This window comes from Mandrillus leucophaeus, unplaced genomic scaffold (genome assembly GCF_000951045.1).
Source record: "Mandrillus leucophaeus isolate KB7577 unplaced genomic scaffold, Mleu.le_1.0 Scaffold791, whole genome shotgun sequence".
In the NCBI taxonomy this organism is placed as follows: Eukaryota; Metazoa; Chordata; class Mammalia; order Primates; family Cercopithecidae; genus Mandrillus; species Mandrillus leucophaeus.
In genome coordinates, this window is record NW_012108597.1 from 481178 (window position 1) to 504173 (window position 22996).

Below are 22996 nucleotides of genomic sequence, written 5' to 3' on the forward strand. Positions count from 1 at the left end.
TCATGATGTCCCAGAGGGCCTTAAAATAAACAAGTGGGAAATTGTAACAGCTTGTCATCTGTGCTTGTACACTAGACTTTCATGTAGTTACTCTAGAGAAATCTAAATAAAAAATGCAGATAGTTCTTTGAAAAATCCTCGAATAATATGTAGAGACTCAGGCTGATGTGGTAAAAAAAAAGGAAGGTTATTTTATACTTGGTATCTCCAACCCACTGGCAAGCAATCTTTTGGAAGGAACAGCAGTTGATTGTGAATTTAGGTTTTGAACCACCATTAGGCAAAGATAGTTTCTCTAGAGAGAATCATGCCTGCTAATTACACATGTACCGGGCCAGATGGAGACAATACAGATTTTCGTTACTTTATTTATGCAGTGACATACACTGTCATTCTTGTGCCAGGTCTCATAGGGAATATATTAGCCCTGTGGGTATTCTATGGTTATATGAAAGAAACAAAACGAGCTGTGATATTTATGATAAACTTAGCCATTGCTGACTTACTACAAGTTCTTTCCTTGCCACTGAGGATCTTTTACTACTTGAATCATGACTGGCCATTTGGGCCTGGTCTCTGCATGTTCTGTTTCTACCTGAAGTATGTCAACATGTATGCAAGCATCTACTTCTTGGTCTGCATCAGTGTGCGACGATTTTGGTTTCTCATGTATCCCTTTCGCTTCCATGACTGCAAACAGAAATATGACCTGTACATCAGCATTGCTGGCTGGCTGATCATCTGCCTTGCATGTGTACTCTTCCCACTCCTCAGAACCAGTGATGATACCCCTGGCAATAGGACCAAATGCTTTGTGGATCTTCCTACCAGGAATGTCAACCTGGCCCAGTCCGTTGTTATGATGACCATTGGCGAGTTGATTGGGTTTGTAACTCCGCTTCTGATTGTCCTGTATTGTACCTGGAAGACGGTTTTATCACTGCAAGATAAATATCCCATGGCCCAAGATCTTGGAGAGAAACAGAAAGCCTTGAAGATGATTCTAACCTGTGCGGGGGTATTCCTAATTTGCTTTGCACCTTATCATTTCAGTTTTCCTTTAGATTTCCTGGTGAAGTCCAATGAAATTAAAAGCTGCCTAGCCAGAAGGGTGATTCTAATATTTCATTCTGTGGCATTGTGTCTTGCTAGTCTGAATTCGTGTCTTGACCCAGTCATATACTACTTTTCCACTAATGAGTTCCGAAGACGGCTTTCAAGACAAGATTTGCATGACAGCATTCAACTCCATGCAAAATCCTTTGTGAGTAACCATACAGCTTCCACTGTGACAACTGAATTATGCTAAAAGAAAAACCAAGCTGAATATGACCTGAAATGCAAGTACCTCAGAACATATCTGCAATACCCAAGCCACGGGGAAGAACTCGCAAAAAAACACAGCTTTTCAGTTCTGCTCTATCTTACTGCTGTGGGGAATTCACTTCTTCAAAGCAGGACCTATGTGGAGCATTATGATCCACCATTATTGATGTTGACATATCCGTGTAGTAATTTTTCATCAAGTCTGTAAATCTTAAAATATCAAATTTCTGTGACATCCTACAAACATATGCTCTCAACTCTAGTCAGTACTTTTACCTGTGACCCTCAGGCACAAAAAGAGTATTAGCTTGGAGCCACCATAAGCATTTAGTTTTGTTACAGCAAATACTGAGTCTTTATATTCAGAGGAGATGTAGGTGTCTTTTTATATTAGTAATCACAGTTTACATGCCATTTTCGTATGTTTGGTTATATTTTAGTGGGATGGATGATATATTACCCTGTGTAAAGAAAATGTTGTAAACATAAGATCATTTTTATCTCTCAAGTGTGATTACGTTTCAGAGTTTGAAGACTATTATAGCTATTTTCTTCATTTTTGTGTCAACATGAAACATTATTTGTCACACCTGTTCACAGAATGAAAATCTGAACTCAGGCCTCTGGCATATTTAAACTAAGAACAATATACATATTTACCTATGATAACCCTCTGTGACTATAAAAGATGCCGTGTTGCATCTACCTAGGACAGGTAGTTTTTCAAAGTCCACACAAGGTGACTCAAATGGCCTCTAAGCCCAGGAGAAAGCAGAAAGGTGACAATCACAGTTCTGGCTCTCTTACACTTTTTCTAAAGAACATTTCTGGAGATGTATGGACCTGCCTAGTAGAGGAAGTTTTTAATCATGCTTCTAGAGATACATTGAGGTAATGTTGACAGGTTCCTGCACTTTCTGAGCCTATGGAAGAAGTAGTGCACTAATGAATCATTAAACCTAGGTCAGAATGAAAAGATGAAGCAAAGTTGGCTAATCCTTTTAAAATTCTCATCACATTTTATTTCTTACTCTAATATAAGGACACTTAGCTTAGACTGTCAAGTTACTTACCCAAGCCAGAGTAAGTCTCTCTGCCCCATCATTGCATACATATTGCAGTCAGTCACATGGACCCTAGAATCCACATTGATTATTTTTGGTCTAGCTTTGCCCCAGACATACCATTCTAAAGCCTCCAAAGTCTAGCTCTTAGCAGCTAGGGAAGGCAATTATTTTACCTTTTGAAAAATGTATAGAAGATTAATTTGGTCAGCCTTGGGCAACCAATGGCCAATGACTTGCCTACTACCTGTTTGGTACTGTTTTGCGGGAAACAGACCCAGGATATTAGTCATAATTAAATCTTAGGTTGTAAGTATGATAATATTTTGAAACATGTTTTAGCAAAAAGCTGTAACTTTAAGAAAGTTCTACTTAAAATCTGTGTGCTATATAATGAAGATAACTTCTATGTCTCACAGAAGGAATGTAGAACCCAATCAAAGGCGTTATCATATTTAGAGGAAAGGGGTTATTTCAGGCATACAGTTATGATACTAACACATCAGGGGAAAACTGGTGACATCAAAATGAATTCTAATATCTAGACTGATGGAAGGTTTTCTAAAGTTTTCTTTGGACAAGTGTTGATTTTACACATATGTTGTTATTAAGATAATACCCTACTAGAAAACTGACTTTGTGCTGCTAGCAAGTGTATCTATGTGTCTTCTAACAATTCATTGTAAGGTATATGTTTTGATGTGTTAAATAAGTTTTCAGTAAGTGTTAAATTGTATTTTAAATAGCATAACTATAACTGTGTCTTGTCTCTTTGCTTTAAAGTGTCTTTTTTTTAGTATAATTTAGTGTTGTAATAGGATTGCAAGTAACAATTTTGTGGAATTGTGAAATAACTGGGTACTTGTAATGTGAGAGTCTCATCTACACCATTTGTGCTTACTATTGTCTCGATTAGCATGAATTACACTTCTTAAGGTCACTTTGGAAGATGATTGATTTGATTTGACTAACATATTGATTTCACTTTGATTACATATTTTTTAAAGAGGAAGGGAAATATTTTCAGGAGATGATTGACCTTCTTAGAAGAATGGTTGAGGGTAGGACCCATTTGTTAGACAGCCCATTTACATCATTCCAGAAAAGAACAAGTATTCAGTGTTCTTATGCTGCTGAGCTGAGGACACCCTTTTTCCCCAGGTCTGCTCATCTAAGTTTGTATTCAGTGCTCTGATTTACTTTATTCACCCCCGATCCCATCAATATGTTTTGTCTTCTGCTTGATTCCCTTGCTCTCCCAGGCAGCAACCTGATCAATTCATTCACATCATGGTGCTAATAGCTAATGTTAGCTTAATATTAATTTACCCAGAAATATCTGAATTCCAGGCTTTAGGACTACGCATTAAACCAAAGTGGTGACTTTCAATGGAGGGCTAATACCTACTGAAGCAGACAGACTGGAGGGAAAGATATTTTGAAGAAAGTGGGTCCTACAGCACTGCCTTTCATATTGTATATAGTAAGCAAACACCTACTTTGCTTGCCATAATGAGAATGCTGACTTTTAAGAAATTAAGAAATGTATCCATGAACATGGCTATCAGTTTCTCAGATGTCTGCTCATCTTCTTTTCATTTTGCCACTCTCCTTTCCTATACTGGGCCTGACTTTCAGGGGGAAGTCTAAACTAGTAGCTTACTAATTTAGGAGTACTGCTGCAGCTACGATCCAGACAGCAGCCTCTTCTCTGAGCTTCTCCATTCCATGGCTTATCTTTCCTCCAGACTTCTCATTTATCACTCTCTGGGTTCCATGAAATTGTGGTGCAGAGAGAAAACACCCTCAACCATAGTAACATATACTTCAAGATAAATAATTCCACATTTCCTATATAAAGTTGTTGAATTTTGATTCAAAAATGCATAAGTATTCCAATAAGAAAATCTTTGAATATGTAGTAATTTCTATGTAAAAATATTGTCATTATTATTATTATTGAATTCAAATGGTTTATATGTTTTCATTGTCACCCAGTTAAGCAGCCAATTCTATTAACTGATAATTCCACAAAGAGAAGCCATCTGCCCCAGGATCAACAGAACAAGCTGCCTTGGGCTGAGAGGGTGCATCTGTGGAACTCTTGCGCAACTTACATTTTATGTCCCATTTTGATTTTATTCCCAAGATACTGTGAAAATGTTGCACTTGGAATTTATTTATGGCTATAACTTATAATATTCATTTTAATAATAAAGATTGTCTTTGTAATTACATAGAAATTTTCTGCGTCCAGAAGTCAATGTGTACTTAGTCACTTCTTTCAACACACTGATAGACTTGATGATCTTTGTTAGTGTTCTCACATGCATGGATAAAAGTCCCCTAAGACTCTATTCTCGCTTTTTCTCTCTTTTAGAGGTGCAGTCTATTCTTGAAAGATAAGCCACATCCCCAACTTTATCCCACTCTTGCCACTCACTCCGTCCATAGATAGACGTTTTATATTCATATTCTGCTAAAAATTATTCCCCATCTTCACTGTGGACCAAGTTTTTGAGAACTACTTAAAGCAATACATTTGTAATGATGGAACAGAGAGAATATTTTCTTCTTAGTCTTAAGGGTTGTTAAGATGTGGCAGTCTGAGTTTTTCTCTGGATTGTCAGGGGAAAATAAAATCTCATCCTCTACTGTCCCCCCGTGCTCTTCTCAAAACAAATCTACTTAAACAAAAAAAAATGTGTAAAGTCAGGAAAATTGTCTCTGACCCTTTCCTCAGCCTGGCTCTCTTTCTTCTACTTCAGTAGCTCCCTCATCATCTCGCCTATATCCCTAGCACTTCCAAGACCCCAAATATCTTCTATAATAACGAAATTTTTAGGAATTACACATTTTGGCTGTTGCAAAAATATTTTCCTAGGAAGTGGTGAAGGGTTTCCCAAGGAAGAATTTTTGATGCTTTGGTAAACCTGAATAAAATAATGGGATATAGATACCAGACATGCCCCATGCTTCAAATGCCCTCACATTTTATAGAGACCTCTTCTGTGCCCTCCTGAAGTCTGTCCAGAAACAACTTCACTGTCTTTGCCACCATATTTTGATGGAGTGGTGGAGGTAGGGGAGGAAGGCGTATGAGATAAACTCTCAAGTAAATGTGGCTATTTTCACTTGCTTATTTCTTAGTTATTAAAGGATGTGGTATGGGGATGGGGAGAGCGAATTGTAATTTTACTGAACTTCACAGACCATTTCATCTTCTTCAGAACTTCTTCAGCCTTAACCACTACTTGATTTTGCCAAATAATTCAAGTAATATAAATATGCCAATACTATATTGTTTCTATTGTTTGTTGAATAATTATTTTCATCCTACTTCTTACTGCAATGCATATCTTCTGATTCAGCTACAGGCATAGCCCTATTCAACGCCTTCCACTTGCCTTCTTGTATCTCTTCAAAGAATAATAGAACAACTGCTCCATAGGGAAGGCTGTCATTAGGCCTCCCCTTCTGACTCCAGCATTTACTTTTAAGCAAGAGTTCTTGAAGTTTGATTCTGGCCCATAATAGTGAGATTTTTCAGACATTTCTAAGCAATGTTGAGTATCTACAACTTGTAAGAAGACTTGTAGCATTCATTATCTTTTAAAATGCTACTCTAATAAAAGGACAAAAATAAACAAAAAGAGTTTGAAGAAATGATGGTTCAAGTTATGACACTGGCGTGGAAGCATAGAGGAAGCAGTCATACTATAAATTACCCACACCATCTTTGCATAAAGTAAAACCCATAATAACAGCTTAAAAAGGTTCTGAAATCACATTACTGCCCTCTGTCATTAAACGAGTTTAACTTTTTCACTAAAATGTATATAAGGAGATAATACTATGAAAAAAGTAATTCGGTAAACTTTTTACTATGAGAAACTTCAAACATCTTCATAAGAAGAACAATAAATACAATGAACACCCATTATTGAAATTCAAGCAATATCAACACATGACCCAGTCTTCTTTCTTCTATGTCTGCATCCAATCCCCTACTCCAGATTATATTAAAGTGCATTTCCCTTATATAATTTAATCTATGAATACTGTAGTAAGTCACAGTATCATTTAAATGAACTGTTTAATGTATGATCAAAAGATGCCGAGGAATAAAACTGATTTTAGATGTATTCAGTAATTACATCAAACACTAAATTCCGAAAAGTAGAATTTCCCTTTGATTAATCTGATCAAGTTTAAACTCAGAAAATATCATTTATTAACCTGAGTCTTTTTTTTTTTTTTTTTTTTTTTTTTTAGGTAGGTGTTTCTTCTACTGCAGAAATGTAATGAAGACTAATGTTGAATTCAGTTCAGGGTCTCCTTGGTCCAAATTATGGCTCCCATGAGAAGGAGTCCAGTAGACTTAGCTCCACTGAATATAAAAATACCAACGTTAACAGACTACATTTCCACATTGTAGTAAAAATGGTCCACTAAACAATACTCATAGAGTAGTATTAGAATGCGTCTATGTAAATGTACACTCTGCAATGTTTCTGAAGCTTATGCGATAGTTATTTGTACTCTGTGAATACTGCTCATAGATAGGTGGGTAGACTTCTATAAAGTTTCCCTCAAGCATTACACATTTTCTACCTTTCAATTTCTTCTGACAAGAATGGATTAGTTAGGCTATGGGTTCAACTGTGGTTAACAGAAATGTAGCTTAAACTACATACAAATATATTTCTCTTTCATGGAAAAGTGTTAGCCAGCATGGTGGCTTTTCTTTGCAAGATGTTTTGGACATAGACTTCTGTACTGTAACACCAACATTTCTTGGGTATTCTTCTAATCTAAATGGTGCAAGATACTGTTTAAAAAATTAATTGGGGGATCACATCAAGTTAAAATATTTCTGCACAGCAAAGAATATAATCATCAAAGTGAAGAAACAACACGCAGAATGAGAGAAAATATTTGCAAACTACCCATTTGACAACGGATTAATAACCATAATATATAAGGAGCTCAAAAAACCTTATAGTAAAAAATCTAATAATCTGATTCAAAAATGGGCAAAAATTTTGAATAGACATTTCTCAAAAGAAGACATACAAGTGACAAACAGTCATATGAAAATGTCCTCAACATCACTGATCATCAGAGAAATGTAAATCAAAACTATGAGGAGATATTATCTCACCCCAGTTAAAATGAGGTTTTTTTTTCCTTAAAGAGTGGCAATAACAAATGCTAGCAAGGATGTGGAGAAAAGGCAACCCTCATACACTGTTGGTGGAAATGTACATAGTGGCGTTAGTACAACCACTATGGAGAAGAGTTTGGAGGTTCCTCAAAAAAGCAAAACTTGAGCTACCATAAAATCCAGCAATCCCACTGCTGGGTATATAACTGAAAGAAAGGTCATCAATTTATCAAACAGATATCTGCACTCCTATGTTTGTTGCAGCACACTGTTTACAAATAGCTAAGATTTGGAAACAACCTAAGTGTCCATCGATAGATGGATGGATAATGAAAATGTGGTACATAAACACAATGGAGTAAAATTCAGCATAAAAAGAATGTGGTTCTGCCATTTGCAACAACATAGATGAAAATGGAGATCATTATAGTGAAATAAGCCAGGCACATAAAGACAGACATCATATATTCTCACTTATTTGTGGGATCTAAAAATCAAAACAGTTGAGCACATAGACATTGAGAGTAGAAGAATGGTTACCAGAGGCAGGGAAGTGTGATGGGGGTGGTGTTGGGGAGGGTGGGGATAGTTAATGGGTACAAAAAAAAAAAAACAGAATGAATAAGACCTACTATCTGATTGCACAACAGTGTGACTATAGTCAACAATAACTTAATTGTAGATTTTAAAATTACTTATATAGTGTAATTGGATTGTTTGTAACTCAAAGAATAAATGCCTGGGGGGATGGAAACCCCATTCTCCATGATGTGCTTATTTCACATACCATGCCTGTATCAAAACATCTCATGTGCCACATAAAAATATACACCTGCTGTGTACCTACAAACATATATATGTATATTTTTTGAGATGAAGTTTTGCTCTGTTACTAGGCTGGAGTGCAGTGGCATGATCTCAGCTCACTGCAAGCTCTGTCTCACAGGTTCAAACAATTTTCCTGCCTCAGCCTCCTGAGCAGCTGGGACTACAGGGGCATGCCACCACACCCAGCTAATTTTTGTATTTTTAGTAGATATAGGATTTCACCATGTTGGTCAGGATGGTCTCGATCTCCTGACCTCATGATCCACCTGCCTTGACCTCCCAAAGTGCTGGGATTACAGGCGTGAGCCACCACGACTGGCCATCTAGAAACATTTTTGAAAATTAAAATAAATAAATAAATAAATAAATAAATGAGAGATCCTTATGCAGAAATGGCTCTAGTGTCTTGGGCTCCTACATAAGCGAAGTGAAGCTCAATGTAACAGCAAAATGAAGTTTAAACTTAACCAATCAGAAACTGCCAAAACCCTATAACTAGGGACTTTCAACCTCAAATAAAGCAAATTCCTATCTGTAGCCAATCAAGTGATTTCTTTACCTTGCTTCCACATTCAACTTATAAAAGCTTGCTACTCACACTACTAAAGCAAAACTCCCTAAACGTCTTCTGTTTCTGAGTGCTGCCCAATTCACAAATTGCTCTTTGCTCAAACTCTGATAAATTTAATTTGTGTAAAGTTTTCTTTTAATCATATCTTATCACATGGACATTGTAGCTAGTATGACTGCGAAATGGGGAAAAGGAGGCATGCCTCTTCCCTTTAAGTGGATGACAAGAAATTGTGAATATTCTTTCTGCTTGCAAACTACTAGCTAAAAATCAGCTATGTAGCCCTGCCAAACTGCAAGGGAGGTTAGAAATTATAGTCATTATTCAGGTGGCCATATGCTATTATATATTACTTTATTATGGAAGAAATGAAGAACAAATATGGGGACAGAGTGTGTCCCTATCATTCTAGGGATGTCAAAGGCACCAGCAATGTCATTTGCCCTAAAGATGCCATCTAAACTGCAAACTCCAGTAGACCTTAGTATGTTCATTCCATTTTTTAAAACCACCACTTTCCTCTAATAAAGCCACACCTTTTCTCCCCTGTTTGGTTATCCAAACCATCCAATATCACCTATACTTACAGCAAAAAGAGTAGTAGCCTCTAGAAAATATGATGACAGTGGTGCCCTGGCAGTGTATGAACAAGGTTTAATATCAGCAAGCTGGGAAATCAAAGACGAGGACATATGGAATGATTGCATTGGTCGGTGTCCCACCTACGCTTTCTTCGCTCTGTCCCCAGAGAGGAGGCAACACTCCCTTTCTAACCTCCTATGGATGAGTCAACTCAGATATACAGCATAGCACTGCCCCCAAACTTAATTGCTCAAAGGAATTAAAATCACTTCAAAAGTGTTTTACAGTAACTGCTCCCTCTGCCTAGAATGTTCTTCCAATAGCTGTCTTGTCTCTTCTTTCAGTTTTAAAAGTCCTTCAGTTCTCAAAGTTGACACCCTAGCTAAAGAGTTCCCCACCCCTAGAGGCACAAGTTTACTTCTAATACATTACCTTGAATTTTTCCCTCATGACTTTTCATTTGTAATTATTTTTAAAATTTGTTTATTGTATGTCTGCCCCACTTGAATATTAGATTTGTTCATTTTGTGTCTGCAATGCCTAGCCCACTACCTGCAACATAGTAAACATACAAAAAAATGTATGTTGAATGCATACATAGATAATAAATCTAAACAAGCAGAAATCTGTTATCCAGCACTCCTTTTACGAAATGCTACATCAATTGATAGTTTATGGTTCATAGCATACAATAACAGTTCAGATTCATGGTGCTAACCTAAGGTCTTACAAAATTTTCAGGTGCTATTCAAATCATATCTAAGAGGAAATATGTTCAACTTTTTTTGTGTCATATGTACCTCCTTGTGTTTCTGTGGCATAATAAAGAATATGTCTCGTCTTTGCTCATAGTTCTCTGCATAGAATTTTAAAAACCCTTTGAATTTCCTGAGTGATAACAGTGTATTTGTTATGCTAAAGAAGTAACTCAAGGGAAAGAGGGCAGCTAGATAGCTTCCGGATGGGGGCTAGTCACCAGAAAGTCCAACAATGTGATTAGCAAATTTGTCCAGGCTGGAGATTGAGTTCAATCACATGTCCAGTCATTTAATCAATCATGCCTACATAATAAAACCCAGATAAAATCTTGGACATCAAGGCTCAGAGGAGCTTCCTGGTTGGTGAACGTATTAATATACCAGGAGATTGGCACACTATGTCTCCACTGAGACAGAAGCTCCTGCACTAAGGATACTTCCTGGCCTTGCCCTATATAGCTGTTCATTTTTATTACTTATAATAAAATGGTAATCACAGTGTGGCACTTTCAAGAGTTCTGTGAGTAATTTTAGTGAATTATTTAACCCAAGGAGGTTACAGAAAGCCCTAAATTTGTAGACTACCAAGGAGAAGTGTAATTGGCTTGGGCACATCTGAAACTTGCAGCTGGCATCTGAGGTGGTAGTGGTCTTTTGAAGTTCTTGCTCCTGTGGGCTCTGCATTAAATCTGGGTAGTTAGTGTCAGAATTCAACTGAATTATAGGGCACACAGTTGGTGTCAAAGAATTGGTGTCACAGCAGGCTAATCTCAGTATTACTATATATTTGACTCTCAATTAAGTAGGACTTAAGAATAGCAAGACCATCCCCATTTATCTGTCGGTTAAAGCCAGCAGAGAGGTTGTTATAAATAAACTTCTATATTTTTTCTTAGGTAAACAGTCTTTCTAACACAGGGAGCAAAAATTAAAAGAGTTAATTTATTTGATCGTTGCCATTGCCAGTAGATTACTGAAGTCAATGGATGAAACAAATATGATGAAACTGGTAGTTTAACCAGTAACTAGTAGTCTAAGTAAATTCTACCAGTTGATTCAGTGCTAAGAAACAAAATTTGATTTTCTTTGCAAAAGGCACAGCTCTGGATGAAAATACTAGTCTTTCAAAATAGAAGCATACTTGACTTTTGTGTACCTTAAAAATGTATTATCCCCTTAATGAAAATGAGTCATTTGTCTTGGTCTTAAGCTGTCACATGTGTTTGTATTTTAAAACTGTCTAAGCATGATTTCATTAAAGCCCATACCTGAGCCAAAATTGTGTTCTGGGGAATCAGCTTAGGAAAATCATCATGATTTACCTGCCAATATTACACAGAAACCCAAACAGAAAGAGAAAATTGGTTTTCTCGAAGGTATTGCCCAGGAGAGAAATTTATTACTTCCTTACCAATCCTTCCAGCCTGGTTATTGTTCCAATGGGACCTAGCCAAAAGCATGTAAAAATCATTACAAAAAAATCCAGTCAATGCTGGACTTAAGGTAGAAATTAAATGACAGTCTAGGTTGTTCTTTACCAACTATAATTCTAACCCCTTATTTCTGAGTGAGTACAAAATACTTCAGTTTTTCTCCTGTTACCAACCATATTACAGGGTTTGAGGCCTGAACCTGACCTGGTGGGGACAAGGAAATTCTCACCACTACCAACGCCACTGCCCAGTTCAGCCTCTGAGTTAAACACGGTGATCATTTGCTAACAAATCATTAATGAGATAGTTAACCCCAAATCAGTAGCTTGTATGTAACAGCTCTGAAAAGATAATTTGAATTTTACTTAGCAGTATGATGAGGAGTTCACACCTAAAGAGAAGTTTGGGAAAGCAAATATAGTCAGAATAGGATGAGATTAAGGCTTAAGCCCTTTTCAGTTTCCTTGTCTGCTGGTTAACCTCATCACAACCTGGGTCACTGGCTGTATTTTAGATTTTCAGTTAGAGAGACCTCTGGGAATGACTAAGCTGATTCCTCTAAAATGGGTGTGTGAAAAAGATGGGTGCAAAAATGCATGTTTGGGAGATTAGAGAGAGAGAGAGGATCATTAAAACTGCTAGACAAATACAAATATTTAGAAAAGGAATGCCTAGTAATATAATATATCTAATGTATATCATTTGCAGAGCTGTACTTTTTTCTCTTTCTGGCTGTGAAAATGCAGTCATATGCCATATAACAAAATTTTGATCAATGATTTGTTTAAGTATGTTTAGATACACAAATACTATTGTGTTACAATTGCCCACGATATTAAGTATTGTCAATCACACGCTATACAGATTTATAGCCTAGCAACAATAGGCGATACCATATAATCTAGATGTATAGTAGGTTATACCATCTAGGTTTGTGTAAATACACTCTATGATGTTCTCACAAAGATGAAATTTCGAAAGGATGTATTTCTCAGAATGTATCACTATTGTTAAGTGGCACTTAAATATAAAACTAAGCAATAGACTTCATATTTATGATAAACTACATTATGTTCTATTTTCAACATTAACTATGATAGAAAAAGTTGTTGATGCCCACTCTTCTTATTAGTTAATTACTCAAATAGTTAAATACTAAATAAGTACCATGTAACATGGTTTGTGTTAGGCAACAGGATGTAAAGATAATAACTACAGAGCTTGCTTAATAAGGCTATCTCTGCTTCTTTACATCGCATTTACTTCTCAGCACATGTTAATCTGGCCTTTCTGTCACGGTTTCATGTATTTTTCATTCATCCATAAACGAATATTTTTGAGCATCAGTTAATGGCAAGTACTAGTTAGGTACTGGGAGCTTACCATCTAGATTACACAGGGTCAAACTTAACTATACAGTCGACCTCTATATCTGTGGTTTCTGCATCCTTGGTTTCAACCAACCATGTGTTGATCATATTTGAGGAAAAAAGCAGTAAAAATAACAATATAACAGTAAAATTTAAGACAAATAAAAATACAGTATAACTATTTACATAGTACTTACCTTATAATAGGTACTGCAAGTATATAGAGATGATTTAAAATATATGGAAAAATGTGTATGAGTTATATGAAATGCTATGCCATTTTATATAAGGCACTTAAGTATCCTTGATTTTTGGCACTGGGAGGAGGTCCTGAAACTAATTGTCCGTGAATTCTAAGAGAAGACTACATTTATATTTATATATGCATTTATATTTTAAGGTAAAAACAAAATTTTTTTCTAAAATTGCTATTACTTTTATTCATTTCTAATCATGATATTTATTCTTTTTTTTTTTTTTTTTTGAGACTGAGTCTCACTCTGTTGCCCAGGCTGGAGTGTGCAGTGGCTTGATCTCGGCTTACTGCAGCCTCAGCCTCCCAGGTTTGAGCAATTCTCCTGTCTCAGCCACCCAAGTAGCTGGGACTGCAGGCACCTGCCACCATACCTGGCTAATTTTTGTATTTTTAGTAGAGATGGAGTTTCACCATTTTGGTCAGGCTGGTCTCGAACTCCTGACCTCAGGTGATCCACCTACCTCGGCTGCTCAAAGTGCTGGGATTACAGGCATGCTCCAGTGCGCCCAGCCTAATCTATTTTTAAACTATAAATGACATTAAAGAGGGATGTAAGACTATTTTCATCTGTTTATTAAAGAGGTTACATAAAGGTTAAAATGAAGTTAAGAAAGATGTTATTAAAGTGGGTCTTGAGTCTATGATCCTGAGGGTAAGTTGTCTTAGGAATTTTATCCCTTTCTATCTGTTCTTTCAAGCCTGAGTCTAGTCTAACAGAGATTTGCACCAGTTATCTGGATCTTTGTAGTAAAAAACAGGCTTATCTGAGCAAATGAGGTGTTACTACTTTAAAAGAAAAAAACAAACAAACAAACAAAAAACTAAAAACGTCTTATTCACAGGAATTCAAACTGAAATTTAAAAAATTTTTAAACACGACCGGGCGCGGTGGCTCACGCCTGTAATCCCAGCACTTTCGGAGGCCGAGGAAGGCAGATCACGAGGTCAGGGGATCGAGACCATCCTGGCTAACACGGTGAAACCCCGTCTCTACTAAAAGTACAAAATATTAACCGGCCGTGGTGGCGGGCGCCTGTAGTCCCAGTTACTCAAGAGGCTGAGGCAGAAGAATGGCGTGAACCCAGGAGGTGGGGCTTGCAGTGAGTTGAGATTGGCCACTGCACTCTAGCCTGGGCAATAGTGTAAGACTCCGTCTCAAAACAAAACAAAACAAAACAAAACACTAAAATTTTAAACTATCATGTATAATTTGTTTTTATTTGATATAACGCTTTTGACTTGGGCCCAATATACTAATCTTTCTGAATTGCTATTATCACAATTAACAGCTTTACTATTTATGCTTAGAAAAACCCACTGACTGTCTTCAGGGCCTCAGTTTATTTATATGTTAGCTCAAATTACAGAATTATAATGTCTAAGGACCATTCTAGTATTTAAGGTTTGTGGTCTTATGAAATTATCTGATCACCTGTATAATCAGAAATTGTTACTGAAGGTTTTCTATATGCTGTGATGTGTGGGAGTAAAGATATTCCTTTTCTCTATGTCTTCGCTGCTTATGGAAACCAAGAAGTTACTCCAGATGGCAAAATACCAGTAGAAAGTTAGGCAGTGCTGTTAAAACTCACAAATCAGGCATTTCAGAGTTTAGTGTTTTGTGTCATCATTGCCACCTTAAGATGCAATGCATACCTGCCCCCTTACAGTTTATGGAAAGGAAATGCAAAGAACTACTGTGTTTGCCTCTGATTTCCTTCTGAAGTAAGGATTCTCAAATTCTTAGAATGTATTCAGGCAAATCAGTGATCATCCTTGCAAAAGTATCCCCAGACTTCGATTTCACAGTACAAAAAACGTTTCACAAAGAAAAAGTAGGAGGGGCTGACATAAGGTTGTATTTTGCCAAGTAGGTTATGCTAAAGCAAATTACTGACCAGGTACATTGACTATCACCATTATTTTATTTTAAAAAGAGCATTTTAATCTCTCAACCTTCCCTAAAGAAAGAGCCTAAACTCAGAATAAAAAAAAAAAAAGTTGTTTAAATACAATACATTTAGCCTTGCAGAAATACTCACTACATTGTTTATATTTTTCCCATTCATATGAAATTTTTTGTGTGATTGGCATTTGGGAACCACTGTTCCTCAGATCTTAAGTAAATTATTCCAGTTCAGACCTAAAAGGGCATAATGATGGGACTCATGATTGGCTATTAGCGCTTTAAAGTTATCATGAGTCCTCAAGCCTGGGCTGAGTGCCCCAAAGAAATTAGTTTCCAAGGAGACTTGGCCACAAATTTGAAATAACATATTGTATAGACAAAATAGCAATGGATTGTATCTTGGGCACTTATTAACACTGCCTCCAACCACTAAATGAAAAATTGTTACTACAACTCTCTAGGGTTAAGCTTACTGTACCTCTGTGAATACTAGAACTTGCCCCTTAATCCCCCTCTTCTGGTGAGTCACTTCCTCTTTAGGACCATTGTCCTGTAGATGGCGTCAATTCCGTGAGATTCCTGACATGTAAATGGTCACCCCCTTTCCCTTGAGAAACAGAAAATTTCACACTAAGTAAAAGTATTACACTTTGAGCTCCTTTACCACTGGAAATTCTGCTTCTCTTTTCCTTCTTCCCTCCCTCTCTTCCTTCCTTCCTTCCTTCCTTCCTTCCTTCCTTCCTTCCTTCCTTCCTTCCTTCCTTCCTTCCTTCCTTCTTTCCTTCCTTTCTTCCTTCCTTCCTTCCCTCCTTCCTTCCTTCCTTTTTTCTTCTTTCCTGCCTTCCTTCCTTCTTTCCTGCCTTCCTTCCTTCTTTCCTTTCCTCCTTCCTTCTTGTATTTTTCTTTTATTCTGCCCTCACCTCACCACACACACACCTGATCCCAACCAGTGATAGGAGAAGGAATTATTTGCGGTCAGGTGACTTAGCAGGAGCAGAGAGAATCTGCATATATAGAGAGAATAACTTAAGACCTATCAAAACTATGAAGACTATTGACTCTGTTTTCAGATAAAACACTAATAAATACTCATCTAAATATGAGGTAGACTTTTTTGGCCTAGCTAAATCATCAAAAATATTTTCCCTGTCTAAATATATCACAAAAACCTTCCAATGGGTCTCATTGTCCTGGGAACTTAATTGGAAGTATTGTCTTCCAAGATATTCCAACGTTTGGTTCCCTAAAACTTAACATTGCTCTTAACTCAAACTCTGTCTTTTTTTAAATGCATATTTAATTTTTTTTTTTCAGGTGGGAGACATCAAAAAGACTGGGTTTTCAATAAGTCTTTATATCTCACTTATACAGAATAGTATTGATGGGAGAAAAGTCTAATAAATAATTGTTCATTGTAATTGGTGCTTTCCTTTTCTGCTTTCCCAGATGTCCATTGCTGTTTTGTAACCCTGGCCCTGCTATATGCGCTGTTGTGCTTTCTCATTGTCTCAGTGCCAGATCTCTCAGGTTTATTTAATTTGATGAAGTAGTCCCTGCTAATGAATATGAATTTGTTAACAGTGGTAGCAGGTTACAAAATAGAGATGGTACTCTAAAGAAAATAGGTGATTGATGGGAAGTTTCTGAAACTATGGACTGACGGTAGATGAAACTGATTCATATGAATTTAGAGGTAAAGTAATCCTAAGGTTGTCTGATAGAGTATTTGTCAAAGTGTGGCCTGTAACCTACCAGGATCAGAATGCTCTGGGGCTACTTGTTTAAAATTTATTTCAAAGATTGCCCTTCCCCAAATCATGATCCCTTGAATAGGGACAAGGAATTGGTATGTTACCAAGTACTCTGAATTATTCTCATGCAAATTTTAAGTCTGGTTTTATCAAACTTCTTTATTTTACAATTAAAAACCTAAGACTCATAGAGGAAAAAGTATTTACTAAAGTACAGAGTTAGCTAGTGGTAGAATCAGGTTTGGATCCCAAGCTGTATACTCATAACAACTGACCATTAATTCTCAATGAAGTACCTACCTAGCATAGTGACTGGCATAAAATAGCATTTTGGTAAATGTTCGTCAAATGAATGTTTCAAAATGCTTATACCTATTTTTTATTGTGATAAAATATGTATAATATTCATCTTACTGTTATAACTACACCAAAGTGTACAATTCAATGACATGATGCACATTAATATTGTTGTGCAACCATTACCACTATACAGGTTCAGAACTTTTTATCATCCCAAACCGAAACTCTGCATCCATTAAACAATAATTCTCCATACTCTCCTTACTTCGGCCACTGGTAATCATAATTCTGCTTTCTGTGTCTATGAATTTGTCCATTTAGGTACCTCATATAAGTGGAATCACACAATATTTATCCTCTTGTGTTTGGCTTAGCACAATATTTCCAAAATTCATCCATATGGTAGCATGTATCAGAATTTCATTCCTTTTTAAGGCTGAATAATATCCCACTACATGTGTATACCATAATTTGTTTATTTATTAATCTGTCAGTAGACATTTGGGGTATTTCCATCATTTGGTCACTGTGAATAATGCTGCTATGAACATTGATGAATAAATATTTGCTTGAGTCAGTTTTCAATTATTTTGTATACATACTCAGAAATGGACTTGATGGATTATAAAATAATTCCATTTTTAATTTTCTGAGGAAGCACAGTACAGTTTTTGTAAATGATGTACCATTTACATTTTCAAGAGTGTGCCAAATTCTCCACAACTTTTCCAACTGTTCTTCTTTTCTTTTTTTTTTTTTTTCATAATCCCCATCCTAATGGGTGTGAAGGGACATCTCATTGTGGCTTTTACTTGCATTTCCCTAATGATTACTGATGTTGACACCATCTTTTAATGTGTTTATAGGCGATTTATATATCTTCTTTGGAAGTGTCTATTCAAGGCCTTCCCTCATTTTTAACTGGGTTGTTGTTGTTCCTGTAGAGTTGTAGAAGTTCTTAATATATTGTGGAAACTAAAACTTTAACAGACATATGTTATACAAATATTTTTCTCTCATTTTGTGGGTTGCTTTTTCACTTTGTTGATAGTGTCTTTAGAGGCACAAAAATTTTTAACTTTCATAAAATAAAATTTATGCATGTTTTTATTTTGTTGCCTGTCCTTTTGGTGTCATATCCAAGATATCAGTGCCAAGTTCAATGTTGTGACTCTTTACCTCCTGTTTTCTTCTAATAGTTTTATAGTTTTAGCTCTTACATTAAGGTCTTTGATACATTTTGATTTTTCTATTTGATTTTTCTATTCCACAAAATACATCATTTTAATAGGGATCAAACTGAATCTGTAGATTGCTTTGCTAGTATTAATGACTTAACAATATAAGTCTTTCAATCCATGAATGTCAAATGTCTACACATTTATTTGTGCTTTTCCACTTCTTGCACCAATGTTTTGTTTTGTTTTGTTTTGTTTTGTTTTTCAGTGTACAAGCCTTTTGCCTCCTGGATTAAGTTTATTACTAAGTAATGTTTCTTTTCAATGCTACTGTAAAAATAATTGTTCTTAATTGACTTTTTGAATGTTTTATTGGCAATATACAGAAGCAAAATTGATTTTTGCATGTTGATTTTGCCACTATGGTTCAATTTATTAGTTTAAACAGTTTTGGAGTTTTTTTGTGGAATACTTAGGGTTTCTATGTATAAAATTATGCTATCTCTGAACACAGATATTTTACTTCTTTCATCACACATTTCATGCCATTTATTTCTTTATTTATTTGCCTAATTGCTCTGGTTAGACATTCCAGTACTATGTTGAATAGAAGCACGGAAATAATGCATCCTTGTTCCTGATTTTAGAACAAAAACGGTCAATTTTTCAACACTGAGCATGTTGTTAGTTGTGGTATTTTTATGTAGGGCTATTACTATGTTCAAACAGTCTCCTTCCAATCCTAATTTGTTGAATGTTTTCATAATAACAGGGTAGTTACTGTTGCCAAATGTATTTTTTTGCATCACTTGTGACTATCATGTGATTTTTTCCTTTATTCTGTTGAAGAGGTACGTAACAACAATAATTTATATTTACACAAATTGAATTATGGGTAAAAACATAAAATGCATAATTTTAACCATTTTTAAGTGTAAAATTCGTGAGTTATAAGTATATTCACATTGTTGAGCAACAAATCTCCAGAATATTTTCATTTTGTGGAACTAAAATTCTATATCCATTGAACAACAGCTCTCTATTTCTCTCTTCCCCTAGTCCCTGTTAACCACCATCAACTTTCCATTTTCATGACTTATATTACTTTAGATACCTCATGTAAGTGGATTTATACCTTATTTATTTATTTATTTTTTGTAGTTGGTTTATTTTTCTTAGCATAATTCCTCAAGATTCATCTATATCATAGCATGTAACAGGATTTCCTTCCATTAAAAGGCTGAATTGTATGGTTATGCCAAATTTTGTTTATCCATTCATCCATCAATGGACTTTTGGGCTGCTTCTACCTCTTGAGTATTGTAAATAAAGCTGCTATAAATATGGCTGTGAAAATAACCTCTTTCATATGTATTCAATATGTACTCAAAATGGATATGTACTGAAAAAGAGGATTCTTGAATATTAGGGTAATTTTTTACAAAAATTTTTTTGAGAAATTTCCATGTTCCTTTTCGTAGCAGTTGCACTACTTTACAGTCTCACCAACAGTAAAGTTGTTTGCGTTTTCACCATCCCTTGCTATTTCTGTTTCACTGATAGTAGTAATTCTAAGGGATGTGAGGTGATATCTTGCTGTGGTTTGGATTTGCATTTATCTGATGATTAGTGATGTTGAATATCTTTTCATATGCTTTTTGGCAATTTGTATATCACCTATTCAAGTCTTATACCCATTTTTAAAGCAAGTTTTGTGGTGGTGCTGAATTGTAGAAATTCTTGTTATGTTCTGTATACTAATCCCTTATCAGACATATGATTTTAAAATATTTTTCATTCTATAGTTTGCCTTTTCACTTTGTTAAATGTGTCCTTCAATGCAGAGGAATTTTTGGTTTTGATGTAGTCTCATTTGACCATCTTTGTTTTTATTGTCTATAGTTTCCATGTCATGGTAAGAAATCATTGCCAGATCTAACATCATAAATCTTCTCTCCTAGGCTTTCTTCCAAGAGTTTTATTGTTTTGGATTTTATGTTTTGGTCTTTAATCAATTTAGGGTTATTTTTACATATTAATATTATATAAAATCAGGATCAAACTTCACTCTTGTGTGTAGATGTCCAGTTTTTCTAAAGCCATTTGTTGAAGAGCTGTCCTTTCCCCACTGAGTGTTCTTGCCACCCTTGTCTAAAATTATTTGATCATATACATGAGAGCTTATACCTGAGGTTTCTAATATAGCCTATTGGTCTATTTGTCTGTCTTCATCCCAGTAGCATGTTGTTTTGAGTACTGTGGTTTTGATATATATATAAATCAGAAAGTGTGAGACTTCCAGATTGGTTTTTCTTTATCAAGATTGTTGTGACTGTTTGATTCTCTCCAGATTGCATTAAATTTTAGCATAGATTTTTCTATTTCTGCAGAAAATGCCATTGGGGCTTTTTTAGGGATTCAATTGCACCAGTAGATTATTTTGGTTAAAAAATTGAATTTTGTGTGTTGAACTGCTTTTGCAGTCCCAGAATAAATCCTATTTCTTTATGGTGTATAACCTTTTTAATATGTTTCTGAGTATGTTTTGCTAATATTTTGTTGCAGAACTTTACACCTATAATCACAAAGATTATTTCTCAGTAGTTTTCAGTCTTATAATTACTTTGTCTGGCTTTGGTATCAAGTTAATGCTGGCCTCATATAATGAGTTAGGGAATATTCCCTCCTCTTCTACTTTTTGGAAGTGTTTCTTGAAAATCCATGTTGATTTTTCTTTAAATGTTTGGTAATACTTACCAGTGAAGCTATATGGTCCAGGGCTTTGTTTTGTTGTGAGGTGTTTGATTATGGATTCAATCTCTGTGATAGTTGTAGGCCTGTTCAGATTATCTATTTCTTCATAGTTTATTCTTGGTGGGTTGTGTGCTTCTAGAAATTTGGACTTTTTACCTAGGTTTTCCAACTTTTTGACTTATAATTGTTCGTAGTACTCTCTTATAGTCCATTTTATTTCTGTAAAATTGGTAGCAATGTCACCAGTTTAATTTCTGATTTTACTTCTTTTTATATTTTCTTTTTTTTTCTTAGTCAATATACCTAAAGCCTTATTCATTTTGCTGATCCTTTTGAACAGCCAAGTTTTGATTTCACAATGTTTCTGTTGCTTTTCTATTCTCTTTTATTCATCTCTGTTCTGATATGTATTATTTCATTCTCTCTGTTAGGTTTAGATTTGGTTTATTCTTCTATTTCTACTTCCTTAATGTTTACATTAAGGTTGTTGGTTGATAACTTTCTTCTTTTATAATGCATGCATTTAAAGCTATAAATCCCCTCTTAACACTGCTTTCTCTGAATTCCATAAGTTTTGATGTATTGTATTTCTGTTTTCATTTGTCTCAAAATATTTTCTCATTTTCTATGTGATTTATTCTTTGACTCATTGGTTGTTCAAGTGTATGTCTTGTAATTATCACATAATTTTGAATTTTCTAGCCTTCACTCTGTTATTGATTTCTACATTGACTCTATAGTAATCAGTAAAAATATTTGGTTACATGTAATATATTTTTAAAATATTAAGCCTTCTTTTGTGACCTTACGTAAGTTCTAAACTGGGAGAATGTTCTACGTTCACTTCAAAAAAATGTGTATTCTGCCATTGTGGGGTGAAGCTTTTTGGATATATCTGTTAACTATGGTTAGTTTATAACATTGTTCAAATTGTTTATTTGATATTCTGACCAGATGTTATATCCATTACTGAAATTGTGACATTCATCCCTTCAGCTATTATTGTACAGCTTATTATTTTTCCCCTCAATTTTGTCAAAGTTTGCTTTACATATTTCAGAATTCTGATGTTTGGTGCATATTTGTTCATAATTATTACATTTTTTGGTACATTGACCTTTCATTAATATACAATGTTCTTCTTTCTCTCTTGTAACTGTTTGTGACTTAAAGTCTATTTTTACTAATATCGGTATAGTCACAGCAGCTCACTTTATACTTTCTGTGGATTACCTTTTTTCATCTTTATTTATTTATTTTAAAATATTTATTTATTTGTTTATTTATTTTTAATTTTACTTAAATTCCAGGATACATGTGCAGAATGTGCAGGTTTGTTACATAGGTATACATGTGCCATGGGTGTTTGATGCTCTTATCAACCTGCTATCTAGGTTTTAAGCTCCAGATGCATTAGGTATTTGTCCTAATGCTCTCCCTCTCCTTGCCTCCCAGAACACAACAAGCCCCCATGTCTGTTGTTCCCCTCCCTCTGTCCATGTAGTCTCACTGTTTAACTCCCACTTATGAGTGAGAACATGCATTGTTTGGTTTACTGTTTCTGTGTTAGTTTGCTGAGGATGATGACGTCCAGCTTCATCCATGTCCTTGCAAAGGACATGATCTTATTCTTTTTCAGGGCTGCACAATATTCTATGGTATATATGTACCACATTTTTTTAAAAAAAATCTAGTCTATCATTGATGGGCATTTGGGTTGGTTCCATGTCTTTGCTATTGTAAATACTG

General features: G+C 35.4%; 1 protein-coding gene across 1 annotated transcript; it reads left to right on the top strand.

Moving 5' to 3' along the window:
- The first annotated feature begins 277 nt into the window (after positions 1-277).
- On the top strand, positions 278-1522 carry GPR174 (G protein-coupled receptor 174). Its single transcript, XM_011967197.1, has one exon. The coding sequence runs from the start codon at positions 308-310 to the stop codon at positions 1307-1309; it is 1002 nt and encodes a 333-aa protein (XP_011822587.1). The 5' UTR covers positions 278-307; the 3' UTR covers positions 1310-1522.
- The last annotated feature ends 21474 nt before the right edge of the window (positions 1523-22996 follow it).